This window comes from Mesoplodon mirus, assembly GCF_964341445.2.
Source record: "Mesoplodon mirus genome assembly, chromosome: 17".
NCBI classification, from domain to species: domain Eukaryota; kingdom Metazoa; phylum Chordata; class Mammalia; order Artiodactyla; family Ziphiidae; genus Mesoplodon; species Mesoplodon mirus.
Genome location: NC_138993.1, coordinates 21464073 through 21478650, shown reverse-complemented (window position 1 = coordinate 21478650; position 14578 = coordinate 21464073). Strand labels below are relative to the sequence as shown.

General features: G+C 39.9%; 2 protein-coding genes across 2 annotated transcripts in view; one reads left to right on the top strand and one right to left on the bottom strand.

Annotated features, from left to right (window-relative positions):
* Positions 1-14578, top strand: part of GTF2F2 (general transcription factor IIF subunit 2) — a 147822-nt gene that overhangs the window by 58714 nt on the left and 74530 nt on the right. The gene's annotated exons all lie outside the window — the stretch shown is intronic.
* LOC309792694 (SIN3-HDAC complex-associated factor-like) lies at positions 3283-4178 on the bottom strand. Its single transcript, XM_082602445.1, is given in 2 exon segments — positions 3283-3939; positions 3942-4178. Coding segments are annotated over 2 exon segments (663 nt in total). The 5' UTR covers positions 4147-4178; the 3' UTR covers positions 3283-3481.

Below are 14578 nucleotides of genomic sequence, written 5' to 3'. Positions count from 1 at the left end.
CTGCCAAATTATTCTGAGGAACTGCATTGTCCTCAGAATTAGACTTCAGATTTTGTTAAATTGATTTATATTTTTATTACATTAAAGGTATTTGAAATTTTTTCAACTTTGTGTTGATAGAAATATTGGTGCAGATTCTTCTAAAAATACTTGCCTTGCATTTTCTCTAAACAATATTAGATTTTCTTCAGATACAAAAATTTTACTTTTAATTATAGCGCATTTTGAATTTAGTATTTACGTATCCTTGAGCTTATCAAAAGTTCATTGAAATTAAACTAGGAATCTAAGACATAACATTTTTAGGGCTGAGTTTTTGCTTTGAGACTATGAAATTGAACCAAAGATAAGATTGACTTCTCGAGAGTTTTTACTGTTTTATGTAGAACTTTACAACTTGTTAATAGTAAGCCAACATTTTGACTAAAGCTTCCTCTCAGTACTGCATCATTTAAGAAGAGTTTAACTATTATATTCTAATAATTTCATGTGTGTTGATTTTGTGGTTTTGGAATCAGGTCTTACCTATGGCTATGACTTCTTCTGAAATATTGAATAGATTTGGGGGGTACAACTTTAGAAACAGAATTCTTATGTTAATAGTCAGTGCACATGAGTAGCACCATGTAATGGCAAAACCAGCAAAAGCATGCCAATTTCATTTACAGTTATAGTCCTGTTTCAGTGAACTTTGTGGGACACCAGAATCGATAGAACATAACTGTAGTATAGTGGTGGAGACTGTGCTAGAATTTTCTTTGTATGTTTAAATAAAGTGATGTAGTTGAATTCTATGTAAGGCTTAGTCTGCTTCCTTATACACTGTTTGGCCTGTTTATAGATGCCTTCCTGGGGGAGCCCTAAAGCTAGTGCTGCTGGAGGATTTGCTTCCGTGGGGTGGGGAGGTGAGGCAGGCAGGACTGGAGGAAGTTGGACTACTGATCCCTTCAGCCATCACCCCCGGGGCCACCTTACACTTGCTGACTTGCTCACTTCTGGTTTCTGCCTTCTGGTTTTTAAAATTGCTGGTGCGTGTTCTTTGTTTCTGCTGGCTTGCCTTGACAGACTCTGAACCACCCTATCATGTGCCTCTAACCCTTGACCGCTCTTTCTCTTTAGACTTCACTCTGATGTTCCTGGCTTCTGCAGACCTGACCTGTATGATTTGTTTGCCAGCTGTGACCTGGCAACAATAGTGTAACAGAAGCCTTGTCTGACTGGAAGCTGATAAGAATCCATAGGACTTTTCTTTTATGTCCTATTGCTCCCAACTTGTGGTCTTAAGAAAGAAAAATGGTACCCAGTAGGTCCCAGCTTCTCTGCATTACTCCACTCCATCCCCATTAAAGCAAGATGATTGCAGTTTACAGAAATCACGGGGCTTTGTTGATCATTGCTGCTGTGGTGGTTCATATGCCCCTTAGGAGAAAGCCAGGTTGTCTTCTTTTTAGTCTTTTTTAAGCTTATATTTACCTGCTTTGGGGGCTGTAGGGTGGGGAGAGTCATGTCAATCAAGTCCACACATCCCTAAAACTGTAAAAATGGTGCTTCAATAACTATTCCAAGGCAAACATCCACGGTTTATGTGACTACATTTCTCTGCCTCACTGCAGGTACAAACTGGAAGTAATCAGTTCAGTGGTTTCAGCAGAAGGGCTTAACCTACACATCAAAGATTAGCTCGCAGGCTTCCCTGGTGGCGCAGTGGTTGAGAGTCTGCCTGCCGATGCAGGGGACACAGGTTCGTGCCCCGGTCTGGGAAGATCCCACATGTCGCGGAGCGGCTGGGCCCGTGAGCCATGGCCGCTGAGCCTGCGCGTCCGGAGTCTGTGCTCCACAACGGAAAAGGCCACAACAGTGAGAGGCCCGCGTACCGCAAAAAAAAAAAACAAAACACTTTAGTTTCATTTTGAAATATAAAATTTTTCTGCAAAATTAGATGTTGTCTTGTACTGGGCTTCCATCCCCACAAGTACTACCTCACTACCTTATGGAGCTGACTGACCACAGTATCTCACCACCTGTGCAGAGTGCTGAAGTCCTCCTAGGACACATTCAGTATAGCTTTTGGCAGGAAGGTGATGTGGATGTGTAATTCCAGTCAGATGAATAAGCCTGTAAATGTTTTGCAGTGTTGAACTGAGTCTTCAAAGAAGCCCAGGAAACTTTGCTGCATCAGCAAATTTTTATTTATTTATTTATTTATTTGGGTTCAAGTAAAAGGCTTTTAATGAAGGTTTTACAACTGAAGAGCTCCACGTTTAGGATGTATAACCTAACACCTCAATGTTCAGAAAGCCGGACTAAAAGAAACCAAACCAAAACCAACCCACTCAGCATTAACACACACCTCTTTTCTTTTAGTAGAATTTTACTTTAATATAGAATGAAAAACAAAAAACAAAAACCCAAAACCCTAATAGGTTAAAACAAGTCAAACAACCATTCTACACAGATAAAACCTTCACAAAGGTCAACCGAAGTAATCCAGAGCTAAAACTGAATTGTGCAGATTTTCAATGAAGTCACCAGTCATGTAACATAAACAAATTATTTACACACTTGCAAGCCCTCTAAGAAATGTGCCCCAAGAAGCATTAACCTTTGTTTTTTTCATGTGCCATCCTGAAGACTTGCACATTTTATTTTTCAGATAATTTAACGTTTTTAATAGAGTGCATTCTCTACCAAGGGGTAATGCTTTGGTACTATTCACATAGGATTGCCTATCCTAAAGATTTGACATTTCCCCAAGAGGAACTTTGATTCTGCTTTAGAAGTTTCATATAAATTAAAAATTTTATCAAATATCAATATGGAGGGAGGTGACACAGGATGCAACATACACAGTCAAGTTACCTCTGTATATTTAGAAATTACTCCTTCAAGATATTCGCACTAGAGAGCTTAGTCCGTCCTGCTTAATATTCAGTAGTACAGGTTTGAATCATCAGAACCTTGGCAACACCTTAATATTTCAAAGTTATTAACAACTACCTCTAGGGGCAAGTCTGTGTTTACTGAGTTATGACAAATTTATTATAACGAAGGAAAACAAGTGTAGCCAGCCATCTTAAAAAATGCCCCAACCACTGCTTCTCAATATAGAAAGACTAAAACTACATACGTTTGTCATACAACAAATCCCATCTCTGTCCCCTGAAATTCCCCTAATTTCATTCATTAGAAGGGGATTTTTTTTTTTAAAAAGCCTTAAAGAGCACTTTACAGCAGCATTCAGCTTTCCTGTGAAATACTCAGCATCTTAAATATTGTGTACACTTCTTTTTTTTTCTTTTAGTAAGCTAGATACTGGCTTCAGACTTTGTGGAATTGGAGGGAAAATAACCCACTCAAAACTATTCTAGAAATCAACTTTTGGCAGAATAACAGGTATCCAAGTTAAAAATAGGAGGGTCATTTTGTTGGTGTTTTCCAAAATTTAACTCATTTTTTTGTTCCCCTTCTACATCAACCTCAGTCACCACTCCTGAGTGGAGATGGGCAGAGGCTCTGGCCCCTGCACCTCCGGCTTCTCAGCAGCTGCTTTCTTATTGCTGCAGCAAGGCTTGAATAGATGTGTGTCGATGAGGACTTCCCCAAAACGGCCTTCATAGATAATGCCACAGCATATTTTCTGTCTTTTCCAGTATGTGAGATCTAAAAAGGAAAACACTGGCGTTCTGTTAGAGCCAGAAGCCATCTCTGTATCTGAGCCATCATCTGACTGGTTACTATAACAAGGAGATTGAGCTGGAGAGGCACTTGAGGTAGTACTGTGAGCATCAGAATTGTGACGTTTAAATTCCTTCTGCAGTTTACTGATCTGGTTGCTTTTTATCCTGTTTCCAGATAGAGTTTTCACTTTCTTTGGTTTCAGGGTAGTCTTTAGACTGGGTCCTGCCCTTGCATCTACCACATGATTCCAGTTTTTTTTGATCCTGCTGGCAATTTCTTCCATCTTTTCACAAGCAGGACACAGGCATTACAGATGTCTCCTGAACGAGTCTCACGTAACCCAAAACAGCTCTGGAAGTCCTTTTCATAGCGTTTACTGTCAGTGAATCGAGAACTGGAGGATTTAGCTCTGCAAATACAGCAGCCCTCTATACTTCGGTACATCTTTGGCTTGTGAAAACCAAACATCTTTTCTTCTGGGCGATAATCTGCCAAAAGCAGACGTTCCACGCGCAATAACGTTCCCGAGGTGCGGAGTGCACGCCAAGCCAAGCCGACCTCCCAATCGCTCCCTCCTCCTCAACTGCCTTGTCTAGATCATCAGCAAATTTTTAAACCTCACTTGAGGAGTGTAGAAAAGATGAAAACACTGTATCAAAAGGAGCACAAATAAAAATGACAGACTAAATGAGAAGTTCTGACAAAATTCCATTCCAAGTTTCTTTGCTTTTCATTACAGAGGTAATCTTGAAAACAATTTACACATCACATTAATTCATATTTTAAATGTATTTTGGGAGATGAGTATTTCAGGGAAACCTGTATTTTATAATTCTGTAGGCAGAAGTCATTTAAGTTTTTTAAAATGAGTTTGCTTTTTTTTTTGAAGTGCAGACTATGCATTATTATTCACTGGAAAATTTTATTGTAACTAGATGAGCAAAGCACTTCTATGAGCCATCAAATGAACACTGAAATTATATTGTGTAGAACTCATTTTTATAGTGCTATTTGGCAAAATGGGATTTTGCCTCCTCTTTCAGAAGGAGATGTTTTAAGTTAATAGCCATTATCTACAATCTCAAAATGAGGGACATGACTTTGAAAAGTTGTAAAATTAATATTGTTATGAAATCAGTAACCCAAAGAGTCTCTGCTGCTGACACTGTGCCCTACCAATGTCCATCCTGTTATCATCTTGATTTTAGATTCTCTTGTGTCTTCAGTGATGACATGGTGTTGAGGAGAGAGGGGGTCTTGAACCAGCAGGACAGGATATCATGGTTCATAGGAGGAAATGGAGTTTCTTACACAGAGTAGAATGATTGCAAATCAGGGATGGAGAAGTCCATCATATTGCACACTTTTTCACATTTAACATTTCTGAAATCAGGGTATGTCTTAAAATCATTGGCTTGTAAAATTCTCATGGTAGTATTTTGTCTTCCTTGGTGGCACATAAAATGATGGTGACTATTGCAATTGATGGTATCTTAGATTTGATGAAATATTTGAGCAGTTCTATAAGCTGTTATCCCCATACCACCAGAAAATAAAATTACCAGAGATAAAGCAAGAGGAAAAAATGTAGGGGAGAGGAGGAGAGAAATATCAGGGCAGTAGTTCTCAACCTTGGCTGCTGCATATTAGAATTATCTAGCGAGGTTGTAAAAACACCTCTTGCCCACACAGTGCAATTAAGGTAGAATCTCTGACAGTGGGCCCAGTAGTTTTTAAAAAGCTTCCTAGGGCTTCCCTGGTGGCGCAGTGGTTGAGAGTCTGCCTGCCGATGCAGGGGACATGGGTTCGTGCCCCGGTCCGGGAGGATCCCACATGCCGCGGAGCGGCTGGGCCCATGAGCCATGGCCGCTGAGCCATGGCCACTGAGCCTGTGCGTCCGGAGCCTGTGCTCCGCAACGGGAGAGGCCACAACAGTGAGAGGCCCGCGTACCGCAAAAAAAAAAAGCTTCCCAGGTGATTCTTAGGATCAAGCAGAGCTGAAGACCAACCATATTCAGGAAATTGATGAGCTCAGGAAGGGGAACTTATCTCAAAGAAGTTCTTTTTTTTTTTGCGGTACGCGGGCCTCTCACTGCCGTGGCCTCTCCCGTTGCGGAGCACAGGCTCCGGACGCGCAGGCCCAGCAGCCATGGCCCACAAGCCCAGCCGCTCCGCGGCAAGTGGGATCCTCCTGGACTGGGGCACGAACCCGCATCCCCTGCATCGGCAGGCTGACTCTCAACCACTGCGCCACCAGGGAAGCCCTCAAAGGAGTTCTTAATGATGAGGGCATAATTTCTACTCTGTAGTTATGAGGATCACTTACTATTAAAGTGTCTTGAAAATTGTAAAGAACTAAACTAGTATGTGGTTTTACTACTATTCCTAAACATAGTGAAGAGAACAGGAGTTATTGAGGATGAAAGTAATGAAACTTGAATCATATTCAGTTGATTTAAAAATGTGTCATCAGATGGTCTATATTAATATTGTATCCCTCAACCATATTACAGGCTTTCTAAGTGCAGGAGTCTGTATTTTTCTTCCTTTGTACTCCTCATCACATCTAGCACAGTGTTTGGCACTATTTAACTGTAATGAAGCACTATAGTAAAAGTCTTTTCTCCAGGAGACTTAATCTTTCCTAGAAGGATTTGTTTTTCTGTCCATTTAATCACATTTGCTATTGTTTTTGTTTTTTTTTTTTTTTTGCGGTATGCAGGCCTCTCACTGTTGTGGCCTCTCCCGTTGCGGAGCACAGGCTCCGGACACGCAGGCTCATCAGCCATGGCTCACGGGCCTAGCCGCTCCGTGGCATGTGGGATCTTCCCGGACCGGGGCACGAACCCATGTCCCCTGCATCGGCAGGCGGACTCCCAACCACTGCGCCATCAGGGAAGCCCTGCTATTGTTTTTGAATTCTCTCTAATTTCAAGTGCAACAGCCGAAGCTGGATCACACCCTTTGATGAAGGTCTAACTAAGACAAACTATCACAGTACTATGATTTTCCTTTTCATTTATTATTACAACACAGCATTACTTCATTTTTTAAAATAAAACTATATTTTATTTCTGGGTTTTATTCAACTTATCTTTTTTTTCTTTATCCATTTGTCTTTTTTTTTTTTTTTTTTGCGGTACGCGGGCCTCTCACTGTTGTGGCCTCTCCCGTTGCGGAGCACAGGTTCCGGACGCGCAGGCTCAGCGGCCATGGCTCACAGGCCCAGCCGCTCCGCGACATGTGGGATCTTCCCAGACCTGGGCACGAACCCGTGTCCCCTGCATCGGCAGGCAGACTCTCAACCACTGCGCCACCAGGGAAGCCCCGCATTTGTCTATTTTTTGTTAACATCTTTACTGGAGTATAATTGCTTTACAATGGTGTGTAAGTTTTGCTGTATAACAAAGTGAGTGGTAGTGTATATATATCCATGCCATTCTCTCACTTCGTCCCAGCTTACCCTTCCCTCTCTCTGTGTCCTCAAGTCCATTCTCTACATCTGCGTCTCTATTCCTGTTCTGCCCCTAGGTTCTTCAGAACCTTTTTTTTTTCTTTTTAGATTCCATATATATGTGTTAGCATACAGTATTTGTTTTTCTCTTTCTGACTTACTTCACCCTGTATGACAGACTCTGGGTCCATCCACCTCACTACAAATAACTCAATATCGTTTCTTTTTATGGCTGAGTCATATTCCATTGTATATATGTGCCACATCTTCTTTATCCATTCATCCGATGATGGACACTTAGGTTGCTTCCATGTCCTGGCTATTGTAAATAGTGCTGCAGTGAACATTGGGGTGTATGTGTCCTTTTGAATTATGGTTTTCTCAGGGTATATGCCCAGTAGTGGGATTGCTGGGTCATATGGTAGTTCTATTTGTAGTTTTTTAAAGAACCTCCATACTGTTCTCCATAGTGGCTGTATCAATTTACATTCCCACCAACAGTGCAAGAGGGTTCCCTTTTCTCCACACCCTCTCCAGCATTTATTGTTTGTAGATTTTTTGATGATGGCCATTCTGACCAGTGTGAGATGACATCTCATTGTAGTTTTGATTTGCATTTCTCTAATGATTAATGATGTTGAGCATCCTTTCATGTGTTTGTTGGCAATCTGTATATCTTCTTTGGAGAAATGTCTGTTTGGGTCTTCTCCCCATTTTTGGATTGGGTTGTTTGTTTTTTTGATATTGAGCTGCATGAGCTGCTTGTATATTTTGGAGATTAATCCTTTGCCAGTTGCTTTGTTTGCAAATATTTTCTCCCATTCTGAGGGTTATCTTTTTGTCTTGTTTCTGGTTTCCTTTGCTGTGCAAAACCTTTTAAGTTTCATTAGGTCCCATTTATTTATTTTTGTTTTTATTTCCATTTCTCTAGGAGGTGGGTCAAAAAGGATCTTGCTGTGATTTATGTCATGGAGTGTTCTGCCTATGTTTTCCTCTAAGAGTTTTATAGTGTATGGCCTTACATTTAGGTCTTTAATCCATTTTGAGTTTATTTTTGTGTATGGTGTTAGGCAGTGTTCTAATTTCATTCTTTTACATGTAGCTGTCCAGTTTTCCCATCACCACTTATTGAAGAGGCTGTCTTTTCTCCATTCTATATTCTTGCCTCCTTTATCAAACATAAGGTGACCATAGGTGTGTGGGTTTATCTCTGTGCTTTCTGTCCTGTTCCATTGATTTATATTTTTGTTTTTTGTGACAGTACCATACTGTCTTGATTACTGTAGCTTTGTAGTATAGTCTGAAGTCCGAGAGCCTGATTCTTCCAGCTCCATATTTCTTTCTCAAGATTGTTTTGGCTGTTCGGGGTCTTTTGTGCTTCCATACAGATTGTGCAGTTTTTTTGTTCTAGTTGTGTGGAAAATGCCAATGGTAGTTTGTTAGGGATTGCATTGAATCTGTACATTGCTTTGGGTAGTATAGTCATTTTCACAATGTTGATTCTTCCAATTCAAGAACACAGTGTATCTCTCCATCTGTTTGTATCATCTTTAATTTCTTTCATCAGTGTCTTATAATTTTCTACATATAGGTCTTTTGTCTCTTAGGTAGGTTTATTCCTAGGTATTTTACTCTTTTTGTTGCAATGGTAAATGGGAGTGTTTCCTTAATTTCTCTTTCAGATTTTTCATCATTAGCGTATAGGAATGCGAGAGATTTCTGTGCATTAATTTTGTGTCCTGCTACTTTACCAGATTCATTGATTAGCTCTAGTAGTTTTCTGGTAGCATCTTTAGGATTCTCTGTGTATAGTATCATGTCGTCTGCAAACGGTGACAGTTTTACTTCTTCTTCTTCTCAGATTTGGATTCCTTTTATTTCTTTTTCTTCTCTGATTGCTATGGCTAAAACTTCCAAACTATGTTGAATAATAGTGGTGATAGTGGGCAACCTTGTCTTGTTCCTGATCTTGGTAGAAATGGTTTCAGTTTTTCACTGTTGAGAACGATGTTGGCTGTGGGTTTGTCATATATGGCCTTTATTACGTTGAGGTAAGTTCCCTCTGTGCCTACTTTCTGGAGAGTTTTTATCATAAATGGGTGTTGAATTTTGTCAAAAGCTTTCTCTGTGTCTGTTGAGATGATCATATGGTTTTTATTCTTCACTTTGTTAATATGCTTTATCACATTGATTGATTTGCGTATATTGAAGAATACTTGCATTCCTGGGATAAATCCCACTTGATCATGGTGTATGATCCTTTTAATGTGCTGTTGGATTCTGTTTGCTAGTATTTTGTTGAGGGTTTTTGCACCTATGTTCATCAGTGATGTTGGCCTGTAGTTTTCTTTTTTTGTGACGTCTTTGTCTCGTTTCGGTATCAGGGTGATGATGGCCTCGTAGAATGAGTTTGGGAGTGTTCCTCCCTCTGCTGTATTTTGGAAGAGTTTGAGAAGGATGTCTGTTAGCTCTTTTCTAAATGTTTGATAGAATTCACCTGTGAAGCCATCTGGTCCTGGACTTTCGTTTGTTGGAAGATTTTTAATCACAGTTTCAATTTCATTACTTGTGATTGGTCTGTTCATATTTTCTATTTCTTCCTGGTTCAGTCTCAGAAGGTTGTGCTTTTCTAAGAAATTGTTGTTTTCTTCCACGTTGTCCATTTTATTGGCATATAGTTGCTTGTAGTAATCTCTCATGATCCTTTGTATTTCTGCAGTGTCAGTTGTTACTTCTCCTTTTTCATTTTTAATTCTATTGATCTGAGTCTTCTCCCTTTTTCTCTTGATGAGTCTGGCTAATGGTTTATCAATTTTGTTTTTCTCCGCAAAGAACCATCTTTTAGTTTTATTGGTCTTTGCTATCGTTTCCTTCACTTCTTTTTCATTTCATTTATTTCATTTATTTTTCATTTATTTCCTTCTGCTAACTGGGGTTTTTTTTTGTTCTTCTTACTCTCATTGCTTTAGGTGTAAGGTTAGGTTGTTTATTTGAGATTTTTCTTGTTTCTTGAGGTAGGATTGTATTGCTATAAACTTCCCTCCTAGAACTGTTTTTGCTGCATCCTGTAGGTTTTGGGTCATCGTATTTTCATTGTCATTTGTTTCTAGGTATTTTTTTATTTCCTCTTTGATTTCTTCAGTGATCTCTTGGTTATTTAGTAGCATATTGTTTAGCCTCCATGTGTTTGTATTTCTTTTTCCTGTAATTGATATCCAGTCTCATAGCATTGTGGTCAGAAAAGATACTTGATACAATTTCAATTTTCTTAAATTTACCAAGGCTTGATTTGTGACCCAAGGTATGATCTATCCTGGAGAATATTCCATGAGCATTTGAGAAGAAAGTGTTTTCTTTTGTTTTGGGATGGAATATCCTATAAATATAAATTAAATCCATCTTGTTTAATGTGTCATTTAAAGCTTGTGTTTCCTTATTTTCATTTTGGATGATCTGTCCATTGGTGAAAGTGGGGTGTTAAAGTCCCCTACTGTTATTGTGTTACTGTCAATTTCCCCTTTTATGGCCGTTAGCATTTGCCTTAGGTATTGAGGTGCTCCTGTGTTGGGTGCATGAATATTTACAATTTTATATCTTCTTCTTGGATTGATCCCTTGATCATTATGTAGTGTCCTTCTTTGTCTCTTTTAATAGTCTTTATTTTAAAGTCTATTTTGTGTGATATGAGAATTGCTACTCCAGCTTTCTTTTGATTTCCATTTGCATGGAATATCTTTTTCCATCCCCTCACTTTCAGTCTGTATGTGTCCCGAGGTCTGAAGTGGGTGTCTTGTAGACAGCATATATATGGGTCTTGTTTTTGTATCCATTCAGCCAGTCTATGTCTTTTGGTTGGAGCATTTATTCCATTTACATTTAAGGTAATTATCGATACATGTTCCTATTACCATTTTCTTAATTGTTTTGGGTTTGTTGTTGTAGGTCTTTTCCTTCTCTTGTGTTTTCTGCCTGGAGAAGTTCTTTAGCATTTGTTGTAAAGCTGGTTTGGTGGTGCTGAATTCTCTTAGCTTTTGCTTGTCTATAAAGGTTTTAATTTCTGTGCCGAATCTGAATGAGATCCTTTCTGGGTAATCTTTGTTGTAGGTTTTTCCCTTTCATCCCTTGAAATATGTCCTGCCACACCCTTCTGGTTTGCATAGTTTCTGCTGAAAGATCAGCTGTTAACCTTATGGGGATTCCTTTGTATGTTATTTGTTGCTTTTCCCTTGCTGCTTTTAATATTTTTTCTTTGTATTTAATTTTTGATAGTTTGATGCATATGTGTCTTGGCATGTTTCTCCTTGGATGTATCCTGTATGGGACTCTCTGTGCTTCCTGGACTTAATTGACTATTTCCTTTCCCATATTAAGGAAGTTTTCAACTATAATCTCTTCAAATATTTTCTCAATCCCTTTCTTTTTCTCTTCTTTTTCTGGAATCCCTATAATTCAAATGTTGGTGCATTTAATGTTGTCCCAGAGGTCTCTGAGACTGTCCTCAATTCTTTTCATTCTTTTTTCTTTATTCTGCTCTGCAGTAGTTATTTCCACTGTTTTATCTTCCAGGTCACTTATCCATTCTTCTGCCTCAGATATTCTGCTATTGATTCCTTCTAGAGAATTTTTAATTTCATTTATTGTTTTGTTCATCATTGTTTGCTTGCTCCTTAGTTCTTCTAGGTTCTTGTTAAGCATTTCTTGTATTGTCTCCATTCTGTTTCCAAGATTTTGGATCATCTTTAGTATCATTACTCTGAATTCTTTTTCAGGTAGACTGCCTATTTCTTCTTCATTTGTTTGACCTGGTGGGTTTTTACCTTGCTCCTTCATCTGCTTTGTATTCCTCTGTCTTCTCATTTTGTTTAACTTACTGTGTTTGGTGTCTCCTTTTCAGAGGCTGAAGGTTCATAGTTCCTGTTGTTTTTGGTGTCTGCCCCCAGTGGGTAAGGTTGGTTCAGTGGGTTTTGTATGCTTCCTGGTGGAGGGGACTGGTGCCTGTGTTCTGGTGGATGGGGTTAGATCTTGTCTTTCTGATGGGCAGGACCGCATCTGGTGGTGTGTTTTGGGGTGTCTGTCAACTTATTATGATTTTAGGCATCCTCTCTGCTAATGGGTGGGGTTGTGTTCCTGTCTTGGTAGTTGTTTGCCATGGGGTGTCCAGCACTGGAGCTTGCTGGTCGTTGAGTGGAGCTGGGTCTTAGCGTTGAGATGGAGATCTCTTGGAGAGCTCTCACCGATTGATACTACCAGGGAGGTCTGTGGTATACCAGTGTCCTGAACTTGGCTCTCCCACCTCAGAGGCTCAGGCCTGACACCTGGCTGGAGCACCAAGACCCTGTCAGCCACACGGTATGTGTTAGGCGTTCCACCAGACTCTGGGAATACCAGCAGGGAACTGCTTCTGCCTTGCTGAAGTCAGCTTTTTCTGAGACACAGCTGCCAGCAAACCAGAGGTTCTGCAGTGGGGCGGCCATACATCTATGGGGCCAGAGGCTGGTTCTGGGGACTCATAGTTAGGACTGGAAGGGCAAGAGGAGGAAGAGGAAGAGGGAACTGGGAACTAGAAAGCTGGTGTGGAGAGGTAGAGCCAACCTCTTATTCATGAAAGCAACTTTTAGATTAGGGATTATGTCTATTTATATGGCATTACAACATTATGCCCACATCTGTATTTGAGGATTTTTATTGATTAATTATATATAACAAGCAAAAAGGAGACTACTGTGAAGTATAGGAGGAATGATAACTTGTGAACTTGCCTTGTAAACAGTAAAACATACAAATGTTTGTTTTTAAAATGTTCTCTAAGTTATTTCTTTGACGAAAAGTTTGTCATGGCTTCTGTAGACTCATAGAACAATCCAAAGTCCTTTGTACATTTAAGGCCTCCATCTTCGATTTTGTACCTGACGTAACCACTCTTCTACTTCCGGACAGCCAGTCTTGTCATTCACAGGTACTCTTTGATGAGCATTACAACATCCCTTGTAGAGGAATGTACGTAAACCTTCTTTCTCCCAGTCCACAGGGGAAAAGTTGAAGAGCAGTAGTAGGAGTGAGGAAGCCGAGATGTTTTCTAATCCTAAGTCTAGTCCTCAAATTATGGTTTCAGTATTTGGTTTAAAATTGGGAATTCCTAGCTATTTAGGCATGTTTGTAATTTGAATATCATTATAAGAAAACATATTGCATAAACAGATAATTTTGGGGAGTACTTATATGGCTGCTCATTTTGTTGCTTTTGAGGTAATTAATCAAATGCTGACTCTGTAGGTTTACTGAAATCTGAGCATGATCTTTTATTCCTAAAATCCCTGAGTATTAGATAGAGATCAGAACATCAATTGACAAATTTGAATACAGTAAGAAACACCTTCTTAATAACATAGGGATTGCAGCTTTGCCCAACTGGTTTGTTAAGATGCCATGTAGCATGTATTAATAGGCATTGCCTTGTGAACCACAGGCAGAAACTGCTAGGAAAAGATTTTAAATGAGAACAGTGGAGACTGGTAGGAATATTAAAAATGGTTTATCTTTTTTTGTGTGTGATACGCGGGCCTCTCACTGTTGTGGCCTCTCCCGTTGCGGAGCACAGGCTCCGGACGCGCAGGCTCAGCGGCCGTGGCTCACGGGCCCAGCCGCTCCGCGGCATGTGGGATCTTCCCAGACCGGGGCACGAACCCGCGTTCCCTGCATCGGCAGGCGGACTCTCAACCACTGCGCCAGCAGGGAAGCCCTAAAAATGGTTTATCTTTTAAATGCTCTTGCTCTGTTGAAATATTATTTCTTTAGTCCTTTTCCAGCGAGGGTAGACACAGGTGTGATGTAAGGAAGAATCAGGAAGGTAGCTTCAAATCTCAAGGATCAGTCCAAAATCTTGGTTCTAACCTTCTCTGTGTTTTAACTTGAGTTGGAAGTGCTCTTAAAGCCCTCCACGTTGAACTGGATTGAGTGGTCTTGTGGAAACGAACGCCTGTAACTTCCTGATGCCCACCATCTTCTTAACACATTACTTCTCATTACTGACATGTCAGTGCTCATAGACACCCTTCCTGCTTACTTCCACTTTAACTTTCAAACTAGCCAGGCCCTTAACTTGTAAAAAATGCCAGTCAGTTGTTTCTCTTGGGTTCCTCAACATAGAGTATGTTGGAAGGTCCAGCTTAGAACAGAAGTTTGTATATTTTCAAGTCTTCGACAGCTTCTCAACATTTTCTCATTGTCATTCCAAGAAACAGTTTTTCTCTAATTTCTACTCAAAGAAAATTTAATTATATCCAGGTCTTTTAGAAAGTATTAGGGCAGACAAAATAAATACTAATGAAATAATAAAACATCCTCAGTTGGAGGGGAAGGCCAGTTTTGTTTTGTTTATTTTAGTGAGAGAGAATTGGAGGAGATCTCAGAGATCCCGGTGACTTTACTATACGTATAGATGCTGAG